The 25,767-nt window shown below is 37.6% G+C and overlaps 1 protein-coding gene and 2 non-coding genes across 3 annotated transcripts; 2 read left to right on the top strand and 1 right to left on the bottom strand.

Moving 5' to 3' along the window:
* Window positions 1-45: 45 nt before the first annotated feature.
* On the top strand, window positions 46-25,523 carry LOC133527957 (activating signal cointegrator 1). Its single transcript, XM_061865173.1, has 12 exons — window positions 46-182; window positions 362-486; window positions 1,505-1,696; window positions 2,168-2,286; window positions 2,984-3,132; window positions 3,397-3,560; window positions 5,523-5,710; window positions 12,373-12,542; window positions 13,746-13,867; window positions 19,950-20,046; window positions 22,110-22,207; window positions 25,368-25,523. Exons 1-12 carry the CDS (start codon window positions 115-117, stop codon window positions 25,454-25,456), a joined length of 1,581 nt encoding a protein of 526 aa, XP_061721157.1. The 5' UTR covers window positions 46-114; the 3' UTR covers window positions 25,457-25,523.
* On the top strand, window positions 12,985-13,185 carry LOC133528020 (small nucleolar RNA U3). Its single transcript, XR_009800937.1, has one exon. It is a non-coding gene; the product is annotated as a small nucleolar RNA U3 (small nucleolar RNA).
* Window positions 23,897-24,095, bottom strand: LOC133528021 (small nucleolar RNA U3). The gene has a single exon (XR_009800938.1). It is a non-coding gene; the product is annotated as a small nucleolar RNA U3 (small nucleolar RNA).
* Window positions 25,524-25,767: the final 244 nt, after the last annotated feature.

Here is a 25,767-nt window from a genome sequence, read left to right as displayed (position 1 = left end):
TTGATTTTGACATTATGTGCTATTGTGGCATTTTCTAGTTTAAATTTGCTTCGTCGGTAAAAAGAATAAAATTAAACTTGGAACATCACGTAAAAGTGTAAATAAGCCTCTGAAATGGATCAATGGATTGGTGAAGGTTTGTCTAAAATATTGGACTTCGAAATACCTGGAGAAATGATACAGTAAGCGCATACCTTATTTCATTAAAGTTTAACTGCTTATTATTATTTTTTCCAAAGATTTCATACAAAACTAAGTATTATAATAGACTAAACAATGGATTTTACCTTAGAAGTGTGTAATATGGTTGAAAAATCTTAAAGTCTAATACAATTTTATCCTACTTACCTTATTTTTTCAGGTTCATTTTGTCAATCCAGAATGAAAAAGACTTGAAGGACCACATGAGTACTCTGCTGGATTTCGACAATCCGCAGCATAAAAACTTCTTTCTTGAATTGTCTAAAAGGAAATTTCCAAGTAAAGGTAAGTTGCTAGAAACTGATTTCTGTGAATTGCACAACAATATTCAATTAGCATTGAACACTGATCTACCATAGTGGGTAGTCACCCTGCCTATGAAGCTGAGGATCTTGGGTCTTCAAATCCTGGTAAGGGCATTTATTTGTGTGATGAGCTTGGATCACAGACACTTATTCATGAATTATGTGTGTTTTTAAGTATTTATATACTACATATATCTTTGTCTAAATACCCACAACACAAGCCTTATTGAGTTTATTATGGGACTTAGTCAATTTATGTAGTAATGTCCTATAATATTTATTGAAGTGTAACAGTATTGTTTCAATGAATGTCTTGTATGCAGTCCTATATGTGTACCAATATATAAATAGGCCATTATTGCTATTCAAGGTAAAAGCATACACACTAGCATTAAATAAATAAATAATAAATATTATAAGACATTAGTACACAAATTGACTAAGTCCCACAATAAGCTCAATAAGGCTTGTGTTGAGGGTACTTAGACAACGATATATATAATATATAAATATTTATAAATACTTAAATACATAGAAAACACCCACGACTCAGGAACAAATATCCATGCTCATCACACGAATAAATGCCCTTACCAGGATTTGAACCTGGGACCATCGGCTTCATAGGCAGGGTCACTACCCACTAGGCCAAACTGGTCGGCATTAGTTAATAGTTTAAACTAATCACAAATTTTAGCCCAGAACACCTCCATACTGCTTCAGCAGGGGTCACCAATAAGCTTCTTCAGGGCTTCTTCATTAGTTTTTAAAATAAAATAACCATTGCGGTTCATTTCATACTTGAGTTTATACAATAAGCAAATGTAATGTACAGCACAAAATAGGTCGGAACACGTTCCAGATGGTCCGCCATTTGATGTCCCCTGACTTATAAAAAATAAAAATACTCTTTATTGCACACTTCAAAACAAGAAAATAATACAGAAAATACAGCAATTGTAGTTGAGATAAACAACTTTTTTTTTTTTTTTCTTCAGGAGGCAACTCGGCACCTAAACAGCAAAAGAAGAAGATATCTAAGAACAAGCAGCAACAAGATTTTATTAGTGCAGAAGTTCCGAAACAGCCTGAGCCGGCCCCAGTAGAGGATGTCAAGTCTAAGAAGAAGACTAAGTTTGTCAACCTTTACTCGCAGGAGGGCAAGAATGCTCAAGTTGTATTGTTGAAAGGTGGTTTTTTTTTAAGTTTGGATGTATTTTTATGAGTTTACAAGAGTTTCTAAGTAATTTTAAAATCCTGACAAATTTCAGTAATTTCTTATCACATTAGCAACTGAAACACACTAGCAAAGCAACTGAAAGTTAATGCACAAATTGCTGTGCTATTTTATTGGAAAAAGCTTTTTTCTCAAAAATGGATGGCCAATTCAACTTTGCCGGTTAAAATAAAGTGCATAGTTTTAGGTCATTAAAAAATTTAAAACATTGATTCCATTATTTGTTAGTTCTAAACTTTAAAATAGTTGTAATCGATATATCAAATGAAGGCATAGGTCCATTAACACATTCACTGCCGGGAACCCACCTGGTAGGCGCTCGTGAACTTTGTTCAGATGCCGGACAACCCGCTGGGCGGGTTGTTTTGTAGACCGTTTTCCTAGTAAACAACATTTCAAATCAAGAAACGTATTTGACTTTCAGGCCGTCACCACTGTGACTGCCAAGCATCAAAGCATGAGTTGATCAACAACTGCCTGCAGTGTGGCCGAGTTGTCTGCAAGCAGGAGGGCTCCGGTCCGTGCCTGTTCTGTGGAAATTTGGTAAGTTACATCTTCTTCCTAGCGCTTGCTGCGGCTTATTGCCACGGGTCATGGGAGCCTGCGGTCCGCTTGGTCAGAGCTAAAATAAGCGACGGCCATCTGACCTTCCAACCCTGAGGGTAAACTAGGCCTTATTGCGACCAGTCCGGTTTCCTGACGGTTCACTGAAAAGCGACTGGTAAATATCAAATGATATATCGTACGAGTTCCGAAAAATTTATTGGTACGAGCCAGGGTTTAACCTGCAAGCTTCGGATTGAAAGTCGCACGCTCGTACCGCTAGGCTACCAACGCTTTTTCAACGCGTTACATATGAATGTGTAGTTGTGTCGCGTTATGTTACTGTTCTTTTAAAAACTCTTCTTTCTTGTAAGCGATTATCCTATGTGAAGGCCTTTGATTAAAACAATTTTCTTATTTTGGCACTTTGCCCGTGTGGCTTTGTGGCTTTCCAGCACAGAAGGGTCCTTATGCTTCAAGGGCAATAAGGACGTTTCCATTTGAAATTCCAACAGAAATCCTGATAGAAACGTCCACATTGCAGGTGAAGCATAAGGACACTTCTGTGATGGAAAGTCACATTTAATACCTGAACTGTACCATCAAAATTCATTTTTATAGGCTGATCAAAAATTTAACTAATTGGAGAGATTTAACTAATGGATATATCTAATAATCTGCCATCTCCCTCCCTCAGGTTTGCACTCCTGGAGAACAGAGAGAGATAAACGCCAAGACGAAAGCGAGCGCCAAGCTAATGGAGACGCTCATGGAACGTAACCGGCCTAAAGGCTGGGAAGCAGCTATATCGCATAGGAATAGACTTCTAGAGTTCGATCGCACCAGGTATGTTTTACAATCTCACGTCTCACTTCCTCAGGTATGCACACCTGGGGAACAGACAGAGATAAACCCCAAGACGAAAGCGAGTGCCAAGCTAATGGAGACAATTATGGAACGGAACCGGCCTAAAGGCTGGGAAGAAGCTATGTCATTGATAAAAGTAGCTGCTATTTTGAACTTCTTCATTACCGGGCCGATCGCATTTTTTTTAGTTTATGACGCGTTGTGGTTACAGTGCATGAAAGCCATTTTTTAATATAATTTCAGTGAGCGGCGTACGCGCGTAACAGACGACGACAGCGACTATTTCAACGCAGGCAGCGTCTGGCTGAGTGCGAGCGAGAAGGAGAAACTCAACCGCTACCAGCAGTCCCTACATGACAAGAAACACGCTAGCAGGCTGGCCAAGAAGATGACTTTCGACTTTGCAGGTCAGTAAAAAAAAGTTAACTTTTTGGTTACAACAGACGTTCGTGACTTCACGCGCCATTTTTAGGGTTCCGTAGTCAACTTATATAACCCTTATAGTTTCGCCATGTCCGTCTGTCTGTCTGTCTGTCCGAGGCTTTGCTCCGTGGTCGTTAGTGCTAGAAAGCTGAAATTTGGCATGGATATATAAATCAATAAAGCCGACAAAGTCGTACAATAAAATCTAAAAATTTAATTTTTTTTAGGGTACCTCCTCTACTTGTAAAGTGGGGGTGAAATTTTTTTTTCGCTTTAACCCTAGAGTGTGGGATATCGTTGAAAAGGTCTTTCAAAAACCTTCAGGAAGGAAGGGGTTTTCAAGAAACATTTTTTGATAAAGTGAATATATTCGGAGATAATCGCTACGAAAGAAAAAAAAATGTGTCCCCCCCCCCCCCCCCTCTAACTTTTGAACCATAGGTCCAAAAAATATGAAAAAAATCGTGAAAGTAGAGTTTAAGAAAGACATTAAATGAAAACTATAGCGGACATGATCAGTTTAGCTGTTTATGAGTTATCGCAAAAAGTTTTCCCTTCATAGTAAAAAGACTTACTTTAATTAGGTACTGATTATGCAAATTTGCCTATTTGTTTAACTCGAGTGAAAGGTACCGTTTCATCCCTTGGTTAACAATTTACTATACTTTAAGCTCCAGTTTAGCTTATTGTGACGGAAGAGTAACTACGGAACCCTACACTGAGCGTGGTCCGACATGCTCTTGGCCGGTTATTAATTCACTAGCAATGCAATGGGACGGTGAAATCTAATAGGGAGTATTACTGCAATGTTCTGCCGCCAGAGTGCAGCAATAGCACCTTTCGTAAACCATAGAGTAACTTATATATACTGTTTTTTATTAAAGAGAAGTTTTGTTATTAAAATGTGGGTAAGGGCACAGAATAAAAATAGTACTACCGTACAGAAAGGAAACTTCCTACAAGTTTGACAGTGATTCAGGGCCGAATCATGTTGTTCCTTTCTAATCTATGGAACTATCCCTTTCAGCTATTTAGGGTTATCAAAATTCACGTCATTATCTTATCTGTGGTTGTGCACGCAAAGGAACGTCAAGTCGTGCCAACCCTAATAATTGCTCGTAGCAATGCTGAGCCGAACGGAGGCGAGATAGCCCGAACACACTAGTCTCCTCCCCCTGGTAAGGGTATGGTATACGTATACAGTTCGTAAGTATGCAAGGAAATCGTATAATCAGAGCAGAATACAACATTAATGTAGGAATTTGTATGTGTAATTAAGTTGGGCAAAAACTTATTATAATTTATTATACTTTTATAAGTGGAACCTATAATTAGCTTTGTATTCTATTGTAATTTCTGGATATATATAGCGCTGTTGGTTTTGCATGTACTAAAATAAAATAATTAAACAAATTTAAAGTTTATCTACTGATGGGAATCTATATTTGGCAGCAAAAGACTATTATTATTATTATGGTGGCATCCAAAACTGCCCAGGGTCCTCTATGACATTTGGTCGAGCACCCCCCCTCTAAGTCTTACCGTTTAGCCGGGCCGTCAAACATTTTTCGACCCGGAAGTCAAATAAAAAAATCTATATTTTTCTGGACCTAAAAATTCCGAGCTCTATACGAAACAGTTTGTTTTCTCCTAAACCCTACAGTTTCCAAATAAAACAGGTACATGAGAAATGAGTGGTTTTGCAGCTATAAGTATATAAAGTTAGGTCTAGATAGCTTTTATATCTTGCTCGGTGCTTTGGAAATTTAATCGACTCATTTTCTATATTCTTTATTCATAGTCCGTCAAGATATTTCCGTCAGTAGAAAAAAGCGGCAAATTTTGAAAATATAGGCGCAAAGGGTTATCGTCTCATAGAAAATTTGAAATTCGCGCGTTTTTCTATTGACAAACTTGTTTGACTGGCTATATAATTAATTTTCCAGGCCGTGAAATAGTGGAAGACCACACAATAGAGCACGACGTGGACGAGGACAGGATCCGCGAGATCACAGGCGGCGGCGGGGGCGGTGGCGGGGGCGGGGGCGGCGGCGGTGTGCTGCGCGCATGCGTACAAGTCGGGCTCCCCTCCGACAGGGATGTCGCTCCGGGGGTCAACGCGCCGCTGCTGCAGGTTGCCCTCATTACGTACCTAAATACTTTGATTTCATCCCTGGAGTCCCACGGACGTCATATCGACATAATATATAAAAGTCAAAAAATGCGTTTAACACGGTGGAAAGAGACATCATTCTTAAGGAGGTCCTAGAAAGAACTCCCTCTTTATACCCCTTCATTTACCAATGCTATTCCTCTCCAAGTAACCTATTCTACTCTAGTGATGTCATCCAGTCGCAAGTCGGTGCTCAACAGGGAGACCCCCTGGGACCCCTTATTTTCTGCTTGGCCATCCATAAAATAATCTCGGGGGTGAACGCTCCATTAAATGTTTGGTATTTGGATGACGGCATCATTGGAGGTAGCCCAGATGTGGTCGTTGAGAGCTTAAAGACCTTAATACCAGCTTTTAAAGAGATCGGCCTGGAGATTAATCCAGATTGATAAATCCTCTTTCCATTTGCTAGGTGCTCCCGTGTTTTCCGAGGGTGTCAGCTCTGTACTACAACTTAAAAGGCAGGCACTCTTGGGAGTACGCGAGCATTTGGCGCATCTGGCTGCACACGTCTCCCTCATTTTGTTGCGGAATTGTTTCGCGTTGCCCCGCATGGTGTACACTTTGCGCACGTCTCCAACTTGGATTTTTGAACAGGATCTGCTTTCTCTGGACGACACGCTCAAGGTTGCTTTGGAATCGCTGTTAAATGTGAATCTGAATGATACTCAGTGGCGTCAGGCTTCCTTACCGGTTCGTTACGGCGGTCTTGGTATTCGGCGGGTGCAGGACGTCGGTTTGGTGGCCTTTTTGGCGTCGGCGCATGGCTCAGCGGGTCTCGTTGCTCGTATTCTGGGAATCCAGGGTAGCGACGTGTGCGTACCATACGTTTCCGAGGCTTTGGCAAAATGGGCCACATTATGCCCTACCAGTGACCGTCCCGATAGCTTGGTGACGCAGAGGGCATGGGATGACATCCTTTGCGTGCGCAAATTTACAGAGTGGGGCTTCGGGGGCCGACTTGGCGCGCCTCAAGGCAGTTTCCATGCCTGAGTCGGGAGCGTGGTTGCATGCTTTGCCATCTCCGCACCTGGGCACATTGTTGGACAACGACTCCCTCAGAATTGCAGTGGCCCTAAGGTTGGGATGCAAAGTGTGCAACGCACACCGGTGTATTTGTGGCATGATGGTTGAGGAGAGTGGCCATCACGGGCTGAGTTGCCAAAGGTGCGCCGGTCGTTTCCCTAGACACCACTCTTTAAATGAAATTGTGCGGCGGGCAATGGTGTCGGCCAATATCCTATCCCGTGCGTACTGGAACCACCGGGCTTGTCACGGTCGGACGGTAAAAGACCCGACGGGCTCACCTTAGTCCCCTTCGGCCGCGTACGCAACCAGAGCTTCGTAACCAGATGCGATCGAAAACTATTTCTGCCTTGTACGAAACCGCGGTTGCGATCAAAAACTAATTTCGTCTTACCCGTAACCAGTAACGATCAAACACTTCTCGTTCTTATACGAAACCAATGTCTGGGCCATCTAGCTACACGTTTTTTTTTTCAAATATTTTGTCATGATACTCATGATAATTTCTTATCCTGAATGTCAGTGCTCCACGTCTCTTAAGCCAGTGTATTTTAAGGAACAAGGTTACATTGTATTTGCCAACAAAGTATTTGAATATTGGGGCATTTCACGCCAAGCGGGCAGCGAAAAACATGTCAGGTTATAGAATTTGTTGAAATTTGCAGCATTTATACTTCTCGTCATCCTAAATCGATGTACATTCTTAGTTTTTTTTTATTCGACGCTGTTTCCGGTTTAGAAGCATTTAAAAATTGAAGGAAATTTGAGGACTGTATTTTTCAAAAGCTGTTTCCGATATTACCGAATAAAATCAAAAATATGGTTTGTGAGGTTTCTCATAGAATATAAGCTGTTATTTTTTACAGTTATAATAACTTTGAAATTTATTATTTTTACCATACAAAAAACCGGAAGTAAATTTTTAATATTAATTTTTGACTAAGTTCGGTATTTTTAAAAAAATATTTTTTTATCTTAAAACGTAGCTTGTAGTTCATAGAAATGACATGAAAAGTTTGAGAATGGGATTCGCAATAGTTTCAAAGACACAGGAACATAAGTACAAAGGTGCCGGTCAGAGCGCCGTACTAGCGGTTCCTTGGGTTGCGTAGCGGTTTGCGTTTTAAAGTATGATAGTGATATATCTTCGAATACACATCACATAAACATTAAATATAGTAAATATATGTAAATAATATACATCCATGTGCAATATTCTAATAATTTTAAAGTTAAAGAATATTTAAATTTACTAACATCAATTAATTAAAACGTGACCACTAACGCCATCTCTTATCTATTTTAAATATTACTTAGTTCTTCATAGGACTCGCCGTTAAAAGCAAGAGTGAGACAGATTATAACGACTTATTTGATTGGTTTTAACGGTTATTTATGTCAGTGACGCTGACGCTTGTGCCGCTTTGCGAACAGTGCGTTTTTATGATTGAGTGCCGTTTAATTAAGTTAATATTATTTTGTGTTGCGATACATGTTATTGTGTTCATCCCAGTATATTTAGTGATTTTTTATATTATGAATTACTACGGTAATCAATGTTTCAATCCATTCCACTTGCCAGTTCATCGTAAGACAAAAAATCTTCGGAAGATTTCAATGGGATTAGCTACAAAATGGAGAGTTTCATCAGCTGCTTATGTTTGTGAACATTGCAGGAAACGCCTTTCAACCGAAACTCCTCCAGAAATTGGCACAGATCTTGTGCTATCACAGAGTAGCGTCACATCAAGTGAATGTTCCCAGACTGTCAAAGACGAATTGTTTATTCCTGAGGAAAAGCACAATAATAAATCGTCGCAAACAGATAACACAGACGATTACGAAATTTTAAAACAATTAAAGGAAAAGTTTAATGATCCATCCACGTCGGCGTCTACAAAAACTTTAATTCTGACTATTGCACCGAAATCTTGGAGCGCTAACAGACTGGCAGAAGAATTTGGAGCATCGAGACGGCAAACCAACAAGGCAAAACATCTGGTCGATCAACATGGTGTGTTAACAACTCCTAATCCTCGAAGCGGAACTAACAAGCTACCCGTGGAAATAGAAAATCTTGTAAGAAGTTTCTATCTTCGAGAAGATGTTAGCCGTATTCTGCCTGGTAAAAAAGATTTTGTTTCAGTCAAATTAAGCGACGGTACCAGGTCTCACATCCAAAAACAATTAATTTTGAGTAACATTGAAGAACTGTACCAAGTATTTAAAAAAGAGTATCCCGACGTCAAAATAGGTCTAACTAAATTTTACACATTGCGACCCAAACAATGTATTCTTGCCGGAGACTCTGGCACTCATCTTGTTTGCGTATGTACTTATCATCAAAACGCCAAGTTGATGTTGAGTGGAGGAGATATCGATTCGCTCACATCAGGAACCAATATGCACCTAACATCCTATAAAGATTGCCTACGAATGATGATGTGCCCAAACCCAAAACCTATATGTCATTTAACGACATCAAAATCTACCACCAACGAACGTTGTGCGTCATGCCCAGGCCCTAATCCGATCCGCGAACATTTGAAAACAGTTTTCGACGACAATCAAATTACAAGTGTGCAGTTTGAGCAATGGATAGGTACAGATCGTTACACGATAACCACACAAATTCTTCCGGCGGACGATTTTGTTGATAACTTATGCCAAAGTTTGGATGTTTTGAAGCCGCATGCATATATTGCTGAACAGCAATCGTCTTATTTTAAAACACTGAAGGATACTCTTGCCGAAGGAGAAATTCTTGTTCAATGTGATTTCGCGGAAAATTATAGCTTTGTCATTCAAGACGCAGTCCAATCTTACCATTGGAATAATGAACAAGCCACAATTTTGACATCGGTGTATTACTACAGGGAGGGAAATCAAACAAAACATGAAAGTATTGTCATGATTTCCAACGATCTAAAACACGACACGGCAACATTTTATGAATTTCAAAAACAATTACACCAGTATCTTTTAAATAAAGGACTAATAGTAAAGAAAATTATATACAGTACAGACGGAGCTTCGCAACATTTTAAAAACCGTTTTAATTTTATAAATCTATGCCACTATAAAGAAGATTTCGACAGTGAAGTTGAAATTCATTTTCATGCCACCGCTCATGGAAAAGGGCCATGCGATGGCGTTGGTGGAAATTTAAAAAGGTTAGCAACCCGAGCAAGCCTGCAGTTACCAGCGAGTAAGGCAATTACAACTCCTGAAAGATTATACGAATGGGCAAAATCTGCTCTAACTGAAACAGTTGTGTTATACAGTTCTAAGGAAGATCTGCAAACACAAAGAGAATTTCTGCAACAACGATTTGAATCTGCTGTGACTATTCCGGGTACAAAAAAGTATCACGCTTTTATACCAACAATCAATGATGATCTCATCGTGAGACGAACAAGTTACAGTGAGAATTACAAAATTGTGAAAGTGTCAAAATAAAATATATTTTGTTATTACTTAACCTGTTTCATTAACCCTTTAAAAAGTAAACAATAACTACTATATAGGTATCATACATACATATACTTAAGGTATAACTCAATTGAAAAAAAAATAACATTTATATTGACGATTAAGCATTTTTATAAATCGTTTGCCTGTACGCTGATTAACCTAAAAAATCGCCAGTACGGCGCCCTGAGCGGCACCTTTGTACTTATGTTCCTGTGTCTTTGAAACTATTGCGAATCCCATTCTCAAACTTTTCATGTCATTTCTATGAACTACAAGCTACGTTTTAAGATAAAAAAATATTTTTTTAAAAATACCGAACTTAGCCAAAAATTAATATTAAAAATTTACTTCCGGTTTTTTGTATGAAAAAAATAATAAATTTCAAAGTTATTATAACTGTAAAAAATAACAGCTTATATTCTATGAGAAACCTCACAAACCATATTTTTGATTTTATTCGGTAATATCGGAAACAGCTTTTGAAAAATCCAGTCCTCAAATTTCCTTCAATTTTTAAATGCTTCTAAACTGGAAACAGCGTCGAATAAAAAAAAACTAAAAATGTACATCGATTTAAGATGACGAGAAGTATAAATGCTGCAAATTTCAACAAATTCTATGACCTGACATGTTTTTCGCTGCCCGCTTGGCGTGAAATGCCCCTATTATCAACTGGTACAATTTTTGTGTTCTGATTTTTGACTAGATATATAACGTGTACAGTACTTATACTGTATAACAAGGTGTATAAATATAATCTTAGCTGACTTTATCAACGGTCGAAAGGTATCGTATAACAAAGAAAAGTGTTCGATCGTAACTGATAACTAGTAAGACGGAATTAGTTTTTGATCGCAACCGGTTTCGTACAAGGCAGAAATAGTTTTCGATCGCATCTGGTTACGAAGCTCTGGTTGCGTACGCGGCCGAAGGGCCTTAGCCCCTTGGCGGAGAGGGCGGTGTCTTTTATGGGATGCGACATGTGTTAGTACATTTGCTGCATCCCATCTAAGACACACGGTTAAGGCCGCGGGTTCAGCGGCAGAAATTGCCGCCAAAAATAAGCGTGCCAAGTACTCCGGGTTACAGGGGGCGTACGATTTTGTGCCCATTGCTGTCGAGACAGCCGGACCCTGGTGCAGCGAGGCGTCCGAATTGTTCAGGGAACTGGGTCGGCGGCTAAGGGAGAGGGGGAACGACCCCCGTTCTGGGTCCTGGCTTGTCCAACAGGTCTCCATCGCCATACAGCGTGGCAACGCTGCGAGTGTGATGGGGACTTTTGGACAAGGCAAGTCACAGGACGGGCTTTACGTTAGTTAAGTAATTTTAAGTTTGTGTTTGTATAGTGGTGCTTATTTTTTTTTTGTAATAGTAGTGTTTTATTTTTTAAAGTTTTTTGTGTAATGATTTCTATTGATTATTAACTAATAAATAAAAACTATTCAAAAAAAAAAGTCAAAATCCTGTGGGATAGAAATTTTAGACATTGTCTGTGGCGTGGAACCGAGACATTAATACGAAAGTGTTAACGTCGAAATGGTACTTAGATCGGTTTCGATTCACTAGAGGGCGCTGTTTTAACTTTGTTTTTGATGTTAAAGTTATTAAATAAAATCCGTGGTCTCTGCCTACCCCTCTGGGAAATAGGCGTGATTATATGTATGTATGTATGAATTGACCTTTATATTTATGAAGCGAAGTCCTACCGTTTAACTGATAGCCATTGCCTCAAGGCTCTCCGGAGGCATTCTGGAGCGGTCGCGGAGCGGGGCGGTACCAAACCGTTTTGCTCGCGGACCCGCGTTGTAAGTTACCCACGGCTACAAACCTCAATTTGTAAATCATATTTCTGTAATATTTGTGCAAACAATATTGTAATTTACTTACGTTCCGCACAACCGCTCCGCCTTCGTTCCGCATCCGCGCTTATTGTGACGGGCGAGTGCCGCGCCCGCGCCGCGTCGGTTCCGCATTCGGTCGGCGGATTGAACGCGGCGCCGCGCTGCGGCAGTGTGGCATAGCTCATAACGGTCTATGCAATTGGAGTTGCGTGGCACCGCGCGCAATCCGCGTCGGTTCCGCTACCGCGTCGGTGTGATGGAGCCTTAATATTCCGTTTTCAGTTCGACGAGTCCGTGCAAAGCCAAGCGTACGCCGCGGCCGTGAAGAGGCCCGGGTCCGAGTCCGGCCAGAGCCGCGTGCAGGACCCTGAGATCCAGGAGATGAGCGACGCGGGCCGCTGCCTCTCCATGCACCAGCCCTGGGCCTCGCTGCTTGTCGAGGGGATTAAGATGTGAGTGGCTCAACTCTACTTTTTAGTGTTATTCGTTGCTATGGTTACGTCTAGTTGTCCAAGACGAAGCTTAGAATTCTGATTTTATGGTATTTAAATTTATCAAACATGCATTTTTCGGTAGTTTTAAGTATAATTTACGCTATACTTTTCGTTAAGTTTATACGTTTGTTATATTGATCGCGGATACCTAATCGATCAATGTGGTGGTGTAAGCAATGTCAAAACCAGAAGACCCTATCTTACTGTGAGATTCATAGCTACATACGACGTTTTGCAATACAAGATAACCTCATTCTCCCACGTGGTGCGCACATGCTCAAGTCCGAATTCCCCGCTAGATGTCGCTGTACCGCCCGCCGCGCGCCCATACATTATTCTACATCGCGGTGTTAAGATTTTTCTCGGAACCATGACGCGCCTCGAGCGAGTAGTTTGCGACAAGACCTTACTTCATAGGATCATTTCTATAGTAAGCTCTTCACCAGGCTATCACAATACGTGAGCTAACCCCATCCACGAAGATGAGGCGTGGCGCGGTGCCCTGAGCGTGAGAGAGGCGGCGACGTCAGGTCGCCAGCCGTCGATGATCGTTCACCTCCTCCTAGGGGGAGGCGTGGGGTACTGTCGCTGTCTGAGTGGCTGGTTTTTAACCCCTATTATAAATCCTTGATTATTTCGGTGAAATATTTTTGCTCACTGATCTTAATTAGTATCTAATTTTAACTTTCATATTCTCTATAGAATCGGTTCATCAGAGTTTCCAATGTTTATTGTAATATATATCTATATAGTTTATAAATAATCCATTAATTTCTGTGGCTTTTTCTGGTCTTGTTCTCAAAGCTTTGATCCTGGAAATTAATAGAAATTGCATCGAACATATAATTTTCAAAATTTATAAAATGACTAATTTATTAATCAAAAAATTTCATAAACCATTTTCGCTTAGCAGCACAAGATTAGGTATTTGCCCTTAGTGTTCTATTAAAGGAAATCCACCTTAATAAAGTCAAACCAAGATAAGTTGGCAGCGATTTTGAGAGCCCAGACCGTGCGCGGGTTATTTTAAACGTCAAACCTCTATAAAATTATGAAGTTTACTTGACACTTGCACCGTCTGGGCTATCAAAATCGCTGCCAACTTATCTTGATCTGACTCTATGATGTATACATCTGATAATTAGTGTGATTGTGTTACAGGCACGAGGGTCGAACCTGGTACACCAGCCATAGGGGCCGCCTCTGGATCGCATCCACGGTGAAGCCGCCGGACCAGGACATCATCCGAGCCTTGGAGAACCAGTACCGCGTGCTTTATCCAGGTATCCGTCCGTAATATCAACGTATTAGAAAGGCGTGCCGTCAAAGGGTAGAATCACATCTTTCAGCATCGAGCCGCATTTTATATATGACAAATCGCTCGTTATACCTCATATTTTGTTAGCATTATAAATAATTTCACAGAAGTAAGCATGTGGTTCCAAATTCGCACTTTTATAAATTTTGAAATAAATTATAAGTATTTACCGTGCTACATTAGATAATTGATGATCAAACGAACTTCTTGAAGTGAAGTTCGATCGATATTATATGAGTCACTTCATTTGAAGATATAATTTTATATTAACCATGTAGTTTCCCTATTGTACAGATAGCATCGCACACATTTAAGAGTAACTATTTTGATTAAAACGGTGAAAACCAACATCCGCCCACTTCCGCTTACTGGTTACCTGCGTGCGGCGCCCGCTGCGCTCTTCATTATTTTTAGAGAAGGCAAGAACCAAAACTTATATCAGGGTTCTAGGGTGGGTGGGACCTTATATTATATCTTCAAATGAAGTGACTCATATAATATCGATCGAACTTCACTTCAAGAAGTTCGTTTGATCATCAATTATATTTCGTCACTTCATTTTTCAGATATAATTTTATATTAACCATGTAGATGTTTAGAGATATAAGTTTTGGTTGAAATAAGACAAAAGCTTTCGCTGTCTGAGTGCCTAGTTTAAGTTAAGACGTTCCTCCTAACTCCACACACCACATAGAAAAAAAAAACTTCTCAATGTATATGCCATGCCAATGACCGCAGGATTTTTATTTTAATTACTGTACGTTACGTATACACCGTACTAACATTAGAAATATATTATTAAAAAACATCATAGTGAGACACTAAAAACATATATCTATCTTAGTCCGAAGTAAAATAAGTCATTCGGGTGAAATTTATTTGTTAATGTTAACCATGGTGATAACCCGAAATGTTTTGTATTTCTTTTTTATTTATTTTTTATCTAGTTAAGTAGTATCCTTGGTATGACATATTTATAATATAGTTCACGTTTCAAAATCAAGGTGATATTTAAACAGTTATTATAATAAACACAAATGGGTGGAAAAACAATTAAAAACTTATAAATAATTATTATAGTTTAATATTTCAAATTATTAGATTATATAAGTTAATAGCAAGAATTTATTTATTATCAGGTGCTAGGGATTTATTTTGATCTGAATTTATTTATTTTCAATTTCTAGGGATTTATTTTGATAAGTTGTATTAAGTTAGTGTCCCAAATGTACCTATATATTTTGATGTTTTGAGTTATATGATTTAAAACCGTATTTCAGTAGTCGTTTAACTTTAACCAATTCTGTAATAAAAGAAAACGATCTGATGATCCTTTTTCATGAAAACACATGATACTATTTTAATTGACTGCCAAATAAATCCAGAAGTATGGTAAATTAAACTGAACCAAAATTAAATCAATGCTTTAGCGAACAACTGTCTAACGGGTTGTGTTTTAAGCCATCAAGTAATTGAAGTTATTATCGCTGTATCCCGCCTGCGCAGAGTAGCCCACCTGCGTAGACTGCAGACCAAGTTCAGGACATAACCTGTGTACTATACACAAGTATACTGTGCCAATTGAGTTATAAAGCCTTGTTTAAAAGCATAAAGAAAGTTTAGGTATGTAGGTTCAAAATAAAAAGTACATATTAGGTATGTACACATGATATATATATATATATATATATATATATATATATATATATATATATATATATATATATATATATATTGTAACACGCCTATTAGGATATCAAAACAAAGCCTAATAATCACGTTTCAATTTGTTGCTCACACTGAAACATAATTCACTAAGATTCTATACACTTTGTGGTCTACTTTACATTCAGTTTAATTCGATTGCAAAAAGTAGATTAATTCATAAAACGTCCTTTTATGAATGTGTGAAAGTTCACTAGCGGTCCTTGTCCGCTATACGGAATTAAAAAAGACAGGCGGTACTACTATTGATATCAACTTTAGACTCGTCTAAGAGTAATAACTAAAATAAGACCTAATTTATGTTAACGATACAACCCAGCGTTACCTCCAGACAGGGTGGGATACGCTGTGTTCACCGAGCAGCTGGCGACAATGAGAAAATTCAGTTATTAGGCTCATGCACACGCAAGTTGGCTTACAGCAGCTCCTGCTGAACGAATAGTGATACAACGGCCTACAAATATTTACGCGGCCTAGCGCGTTTTAAGATTTTTAACTTAAAAAGAATAGTTTTTTATTTACTTTTCTCCAAAACGTGTCTAACGTCATTGAAATTCGTTAAAATCTCTTATCTATTCAAGAAGAAATATACTTCGGATATTATCAAATGTAAAAATCCATCATGTTCTTGAAATATAAGAAATATATGAACGTGCATAATTCCATATGCTTCCGGTTAAGTTATGAAAAAATAAATTTATAAGGCTACTATAACTACTACTCAACTTTCGAAGTTATTTCTTATATAAGATTAGAATTTACCCAAATTCAAATGTTTATTATTGCGCTCATATTGCATACAATAAAATAGGGCAAGGGCCAAGGCCCATTAATGACATCGGAATATATTTATAAATTAATTTTATATACCTTATGTATATTCGAGCTACTCGTATTGCGGTGCTTAGTTAATAATAACCAGTTAAACCTGAGTAGGTAAAGTCAGCGTACAACAAACATGATCAGTAAGTCTTTTCATTTGAATAAAGATAAATAAGATGAACCTTTTTTTTTTCTTTTAAATATTAATGACAGCATGACACGTTTGACCATATTTGCACAAATATCGGTGCTGTAGCTGCTATTCTCTCAGCGCAAACTAATCTAGCACAGCAATTAACCACGATAGCAATAACAATCCACAGTATTTCAGGTATTAAGCATCAAATCTCAAATGCCCTCTATTTTTATTTTATCCAAATATTCGCTCTGTCGGTAACGAAAGACTGAGACGTAATGTTGTATATTTTTATAATGTATTAAAAAAATACACTTATAGAACTGACATAATAAAATAGAAAATGTATTTGCTGTATTGCTACTGTGGTTGTATTGTGAGTTTAGAAAGCAAATATTATATTTAGTGATTCGGTCTTAATTTTATGGATGACTATATTAATTATGATACTAAATGTATATGTACATATATTTCAAACTTAGCAAAAACGTATTGCATAACCGTTTTGAGTGTTTTAAGTCTAGTGAACGTATTGCATAGTACCATCGCATTAATGATGGCTGAAAGAGTACCGCGACCGACACATGAGAGTTGAACCATACAGATTTCTATTACCTATTTAATAACTTAGTTATTTAAGTAGTAATCTGAGGGGTAATCCTTTAAAGGATAATCAGAAGGTAATCGTCTTGTTGTTTTAATACAATTAAATAAATATATGAATAGGTATTTACCTAGTTACCGATTATTTACAATCATAAAAATAAACACAATATCTGTGACAGATGCGAACAAAATTTATTAATAAGTGCAACTCGCCAAAATGAAGAGAAAACCGCTTTCTGATTAACTCAGATGGATGGTACTCTAGTGGTGCTTGACACTGAGTTCTTGCAAATTGTTCTAGTAAATTGTGATGAAAAAACTCGTCTTCCTCTAATTCAATTGAAGTAAGTGTACTTATTATAATTTAATGATTCAATTGAATTAATTATCCAATATAACTTTAAGAAAAAATCTAATTTTCAAACAGATAATAAGTACTTACTGGCATCGCCTATGAGCGACCAGGGCAATTACTCATTTATTATCAAGTTTTGTTATATCTTATTCTGAGAAATAAAGATTCTTAAAGCTGATATTATAAATAGGTATATTTTTATATAAGTATTCATTTGGTTGACTCTTTTTTTTATGCGATTTAATATAGGAGTAAACCAAAGTTGTTCAAGTTTTATCGCCCATAACATTATTGACGTACGTAGCCATATTATTATAGTTCGATTTATGAATGTTTCTGCATATCATAATCATTTAAAAATCGACACCAAAATGTAAGCACTCTCAGGGCACCACTATACATATTAACAAGATATTTTATCAAGATTAAGTTTAGAAATTGCTTTCAAATTCACTACACGTCTTTTATAACATATAAGAGTTTAAACATTGTACGTCAGAAAGAATATACTTTAAATAATACTGTGACGTGATGTAGGTACACGTAGCAATTCCCACTTTTAGAGACAAGTTATACCTACCCAATGTATTAATATTATATTTATGTGGGTAGTGTAGTATAAAAACAATGTACTATGGTGTTAAATACAACATTTGTGAGTCGCTTGTTGATTTACATTCAACATATGGGCGGGGATTCATACTTCTTTTTTCATTTAATACCGTACTATGGATTAGGTGTGTGTAAAATTTGGATATATTTGAAGTGTTGGGCCATCTAAAACCAAATAAAAAGAAAGCCTCCCTCGGCTTTATAACACAACATTATTCCCATTTTTAAGGCAATAAATTTCCCACAAAATATATGGGTATTATGAAAAATGCACCAATATGAATGTCTAGGCCCTTTGTTTCGTTGTGCGTTGTGCATTATCCGATCTTTTGGTTCACGACCAATCGCCGCGCCGGGCGAAATCGGTGTTCGAAATACGAACAGACTTTCCTTCGTGTTGGTTCACGACCAACCCCCAGGATGATTTTTTATGCCTTTGTTTCGTTGTGCATTATCCGATCTTATACCTTCGTGTTGGTTCACGACCAACCCCCGGGCGAAATCGGTGTTCGAAATACGAACAGACTTTCCTTCGTGTTGGTTCACGACCAACCTCCAGGATGATTTTTTCCATCGTGTTAGTTCTCGACTAACCTCCAGGATGTATGTATGTCCTTCAAGTTGAAGGATTGCACAACGATTTTAAAAACAAATATATGTATATTGCACAACGAATTCAATGAAATCTCACAGCTAACACCATAGTAGGCATAGGCAACGAAGATCGTTATAAAAAATGTGGTCTTGTGCCGAAGTGTTCGGCAACTAAACCGAGGTGTGGACGCTACCACGCACAAATAAAGAATGAAGAGCGCAGCGGGCGCCGCACGCAGGTAACCAGTAAGCGGAAGTGGGCGGATGTTGGTTTTCACCGTTTTAATCAAAATAGTTACTCTTAAATGTGTGCGATGCTATCTGTACAATAGGAAAACTACATGGTTAATATAAAATTATATCTGAAAAATGAAGTGACGAAATATAATTCCAATTGGTTGAACCTTGTATTTTTAGATTAGCATTTACTAGCGCCCTCTATCGGTGACCTTATTACATTGACTTAGTACCCGGTACAGAGAACAACTCAAAAATATCATAATAAATTTCCAACCAAATATAAACGTTGTAATATGGTTCTTTTTAAGCCTAAACTAATTTCAATATTTTCTTCATGAAATAGATTTTTTATTTTTAAAATGGAACATGGACATATTGGGACTACTAACGCCATCTATTAATCACACGCAAAGTTATAAAGAAAATATTGAATTTACTTTCATGAAGTCATGGCATAAAATACGAGTAAGTATCATATTTGGCAATAAATTATGTGAAAGAACAATATATGTCCTAGGTACTTCAATGCAAAATGTATGACAGTTTCTATCAAAATGTTGTTAAATATAACAAGCAAGTACAGTTTCAGACCAATTCACTTACATGCTAGGAAAACATAAATTATCAAGAATAATAAATATACATGATAACGAATCAAAGACATACAAAAATATAAAATCATGCGCATAAAAATGTCAAAACTAATTCAAATTGTCATTTTACTTACACTCTAAGAAAACAAGAAAATAAAATCGGGAATATGGTAAAACAATATAAATAAAATAAATCAAATATCAAAACAGCATACATAATTACCCTATACAATTTACATGAACATTTATTAGTTATTAACTTATCATTGAATGAAATTATCCTTCTAATGATTAGTATCGTCGAATAATCATAGATGGCGCTAGTTATCTCCACATTACAAACGTTGCTTTTATTTTTCCTTAGAAAAGAACTTCAAGTTCCCGTCATTCTATCCAACGGGGTGCCTGCTCGGCTGCGTCAACGTGGACAACTGTCTCAATCAGGAGGAGTACCAGAAAAAGTGAGATTTCATAGACAAGTATTTTCCCACAGAATTTAATATATTTCTAACAGCAGGCTTCCAATCGATTTAATTCAATTGCATTTAGGATTATTTTGAGTATAATTTGTGTTTTATATCTGCATTGTGCATGCATGTTTCTAGTCTTTTGCCGCATTGGTACGAAATCTTAGAAAACACAGAACGTGCAATGTATACCTGCTTGAATAGTTTGTTAATTTGAGTGTAAAACGTACTTTCGATGGATGCAGAGATGATACACAGGTCTACAGCTTGACTTTTTATATGGACACTTTGTGTTGTGTTTTTAAAGAAAACATTACTAGTTTCGTCTAAGTTAAATAGATGTCGCTAGTAGTCCTAGTATATTACTAGTAATCAGTATTGGCCGAACGTTAATTGCAATTGACAAGATTTCATTTTTATAAAACCTGAAGTTTTACATATGATTTGGAAGTATTTTGCTTCCTGAACACTGCAATATATCAATATAAATTTAATATGGCTTATTACAAAAAATACATAAGAAAAAAAAATGTTGTGATTTTACCAATTCTACGGCACAATACGTGAAATGCCATTGCCATTCATCACGAAAAAAAAGTAGCTGTCATAATATTGGATTTGACATTGTCAATTAAATACGACGTATTGACTGAATTTCAAAACAAAGAGAAATATATTTATATAATTAAGTTACTATATACTAATCGTTTTTAAAATGGACAAAGCCGTATGGATTGACGAGGTATATACTCCTCCAAAGTATACCATATACTGTTTCGTCTCTTACCTACTGTAAAAAGAGCAAAGATGATTCGTTGAAGATGTCGGTACAAACATTTAGAATAGAATAGAATAGAATAGAATAGAAGAAATTTATTCAGAAAACGCTTAAGTTTAAGTAATACATGAGACGACAGAATCAATTTATTATTAAGCGTCACTGAAAAGGTCTCCACTCAGCTTAATGTCAAGATACCACCTAAGGATCTCGACGCTGGTCTTCCGTGGAAACCTTTCCGAGAGAGCACAGCTACACGCTAAAGTACAAAATTTTATATATATATATATATATATATATATATATATATTTTAATTACATATTTACATTTAATTACATTACATTCGTTAGTGTTTATCCGTTGATCCGTCGTATCCACATGAAAGTCCGTTATAATATCCAAATCGTCGTAGAAAAACTGATATTTTATCAAAACTGTTTTAAACGGACAACGGACCAGTTTAAAACATTGACAATGACAGACAACGTCAGATTAATTAAGTCATGTTTTTTTTTCTATCGACATAAGACCTAGCTTCTAGCGTAGAACTGGAGTTACGCCATTTTAGAATAAGTACATATTAAAAAAAATCATAAACTAAATACAAATCCCAGTGGAAAAAATAAACTATTAGCGTATTCCTCGTTTCAATTAAAATGTAGAGAACCAATAAAATTATAGGGTTAGAAATATGAAATGTTGTCAATTAACCATTAACCATTACAAATTGAACCCTAAACCTTAACGGACGGTTACAGTTTACAGTTCAATTGGTAATGGGTAACGGTCAATTGCATTGACGTTTCGGCCAACACTGCTAGTAAAACATAGACATAAAATAGTTTCCTAAACACTTTTCAGGATGCGCTGACGTTTAGGTAGGGTACTAGATATTTTAGAAAAGAACTTAATAATCATACATAAAAAAAGTCAAAAAACTAATACAAGATTCTGTATGTACTGTTTTTTTTTTGTAAAACATGAAGATCTAGAGGATGCACACCAATAAAGATCCATTCCTCATCATTAATACCTGCAAATGATTATAGTTCTTTTTTTCGTTTTACGTAGGACGTTCAAGGCGACACACTCTTACCCTGCTCATGACCCTTTTACAGCTGTGCTAAAAAACCTTTAGTCTATTTAAGGATGGCATTAAACCTGTTCAATTTCTTGGTCCTATGTATATTTGCATCTCAGATTTTGCTTAATGAGAGAGTGAGATGCAATACATATTGGACATGTGGAATACCATCCTAATATGAAATTGGTGGTCAGGTACCCGGGCGGCGAGAGCGACAGCCCGTACGTGTTGATCTGCTCCAACCCCGTCAGCTTGCGGCTGCGGTTCCCCGTCAAGGGGCAGCACAAGATCTGTAAGTGTTATTTTTAACTTCTTAACTGTTGCCTCATGTCGAACTTAACCCCTCTTCTTGCAGCACTATTAAATTAAAATCATTTATTGCAGACTCTGGGTCCATAGCTTTGTTAGCACTACACAACAACAAGAGAAAAAAAAACAGTTTAAATACTATTAATGGTTAGCAACAGAAAACAAATAAATTATATAAGAGTAATAGAAACTTGTAAACTAATATCTACGGACAGAGGCACGCATTAGGGCGTATGCCTGGTCCCAATGCCTCATTATCAGGCAGTCCGCCCGTTCAGCAAGCGCCCTTAGGATGCTGTTGGTGCTGCCCCGTATTTCAATTGTCTCTAAATTTAGTCGTGATTTTTCATACAAGGTGTATCAAAAATAGTGGATTCGTTTAAAGGCATATTCGGTTATCGTGTTCTGATCAGGAAAACGTAGAAGAAAAAAATTATGACGCGGTTTTTTTTCTTTCAATGGAGCAGTTCGTCCAAGTCGGCCAACCTTCCGTAAAAAAAGCCAAAAAAATTTTTCTTTCTGCTAATCTGAACACAATACTGAATATATAAATCGATCCCCACTATTTTTTGTCACACCTGTACACTTTTTATGAAATCATGTGTGATATCGCGAAGGCAGGACGATGAGTAACTTATCTGCCTGTGATCGCGAGAATACAATGCCGAATAACCTATGATGTCAGTATTGAATCGTTGTTAACACTTTCAATGCCAAGAACGCCACTAGGGAGTTCTCAATAACTTTGTTCACATGCCACACGACTCCCGAGGGGAGTTCGTACTATAAAATTATAGACGACTAAAAGCCATGCCATCCGACTCCTCTAGCGAGTTCTTACGAAACTTACGATTTTTTAGGGTTGTCACTGTACCTCGTTTTTTTTGGATGAGAAAAATCGTGGGATTGTCGTCGTGCGATTTTTAGGAAAACTATTTAAAAGCTGGCATATTTACCTCTAATTTTCTTCACCATAACGTTAACAAAGGAATCTTAAATCTTATTTTAATATTTTCTAGAGATTACTGAAATAATTGATGAAACTTAGGCAAAATCGACCGTTATTTTTATATAGTCTCCGTGTGGGCTTATTTATTTTACACATACCTACAGAGAGCGACCAAGCAATAGACCGCCCTGTAGCGACTCCGGAATAATGATCTAGTCTTGAAAATAAATTTATATCAGTAACATACGTTTTTAAGTTAAGTACATTTAAACATGCAAGGTTTTTGGGAACGTCGTTACTTTAAAACTCGGATGAACCACGAATCCAGATAGAATTGGCAGATGTTTTAGTACCTAAAGGTAATAAAACATTCTCTGAAAATCATTTGTAGTCGCTTTCAATAGCCCGAGTTCAAAAAGAACAACCACATGTTTGGCGGTATATAATAGATGTAGCAAATAAAATAACGAGAATCAAACAAAGAAATTTCGCTTTCAAGGTATTTTTGTCTAGAATATGCATGGCGTTGGCAATTTTGGCCATTGTGACAGCTCTGGACTCCCTAGAGGAATCGACGGCATACGGTATAGAAATAAATGAACTCCCCAGCGGAGTTCTTGGCGTGCATCGTTGTTTATTCGAAGAGTTCGCACTCCACGGGGGAGTCATATATAGATGTTTGTGACTTAATTTTTATAGGAATTAAATTAGGTTAAAAAACCAGCCACTCAGACAGCGACAGTACCCCACGCCTCCCCTAAGGGAGGTGAACGATCATCGACGGCTGGCGACCTGACGTCGCCGCCTCTCTCACGCTCAGGGCACCGCGCCACGACTAATCTTCGTGGATGGGGTTAGCTCACGTATTGTGATAGCCTGGTGAAGAGCTTACTATAGAAATGATCCTATGAAGTAAGGTCTTGCCGCAAAATACTCGTTCGAGGCACGTCATGGTTCCGAGAAAAATCTTAACACCGCGATGTAGAATAATGTATGGGCGCGCGGCGGGCGGTACAGCGTCATCTAGCGGGGAATTGGAACTTGCGACATGTGCGCACCACGTGGGTTCGCAGAGTTATCAACGACGATATTATCACTGTAGTGCCGTAATGCTAAAACGTCATATGTTACAGCAGCAATTGTATAGAGATATGACTTTATGGTTTGGTATGGCACTAAAGTGACTCACCACAAGGCCAAACCAGTTGACCGTTTAGTAGTAATCACATTTATCCAAGACCCATAGGATCGTTATGTTAGAGAAGACATTGTTTTACCAACTTTGCAAAATTACAAACGGCCAGATTCGAATAATGATTAAGACATGTTTAAGATCGATAAGTAAACGACATGTCAAAATTGACGTTTATTTCGATTCCGCTGTGATCCCAATAAGATCTATCTACGATATTTCTAACGTCTAAGTGACATTGGTTGCCCGAATCGAGCTGCTTCTGTTAGTTATACGACATACAAACGATTTCTAAATGAGAACTTATTTAAACCGGAACTTATCGTTATCGTATCTCATTCTTCGAATCGGGCCGAAAGAAAATATGTTTTTACCCTCAACGTAAATGGAGGGTTACAATGTTGACATGTGTAGGCTAGTACTATTGTTCGCAATAAAACCAAAATTTAATTTCAGATAGCATTTACTTTTTTTATTATTATTACGGGACATATTATTATTAGCGCTGGTGGCCTAGCGGTAAGAGCGTGCGACTTGCAATCCGAAGGTCGCGGGTTCAAACCCCGGCTCGGACCAATGAGCTTTTCGGTACTTATGTACGAAATATCATTTGATATTTACCAGTCGCTTTTCGGTGAAGGAAAACATCGTGAGGAAACCGGACTAATCCCAACAAGGCCTAGTTTACCCTCTGTGTTGGAAGGTCAGATGGCAGTCGCTTTCGTAATAATGAGTGCCAACGCCTAATCTTGGGATTAGTTGAAAAGCGGACCCCAGGCTCCCATGAGCCGTGGCAAAATGTCGGGACAACGCGAGGAAGAAGACGGGACATAGTGAGACATCAAGGGGGCCGTTGAATATATTACCAATACAATAAAATCAATGAGATTTCTTCCCTCTACTAACTTTATAGAACATCTTTTTACCCCCCCGTTTCAAACCGATAGGTTCTTTATAGTATGATTGATGATGTTTAATTAATTGGTATATTTATATTTATAGATGCCTTGGACAAGACCATCCACTACGCCGCCGTTAAAAGCATCCAGAAAATGGCAAAACAAGCCGCAGAGGAAGCGAACGCCGGCTAACGTTAGTTTTTCATCATAATACATGTAGCTTTCGTATTTAAATAAACACAATTTACTATTGGAATAATTTATTTACAACATACAACTAACAGTTCAATATAATAATAAGTCCTACGCACATACACACAGTTCTACAGTAACTCATCTTTAAAGAAAACTTGCAAAAATTGAAGTGAAATCTTGACAGATGAGCTACTGTTTGTTCACTGGGTTAGCTCACACACACACACGCCCACTTTTTTACAGTCACTTTATAAAGAAATTTTATTCATTCATTCAATTCCTCAAAATACTTAATTTTCTTACTTCTA

Source organism: Cydia pomonella, chromosome 18 (genome assembly GCF_033807575.1).
Source record: "Cydia pomonella isolate Wapato2018A chromosome 18, ilCydPomo1, whole genome shotgun sequence".
NCBI classification, from domain to species: Eukaryota; Metazoa; Arthropoda; class Insecta; order Lepidoptera; family Tortricidae; genus Cydia; species Cydia pomonella.
The sequence above is the reverse complement of the archived record's forward strand: the minus strand, read 5'-3'. Positions and strand labels throughout refer to the sequence as shown.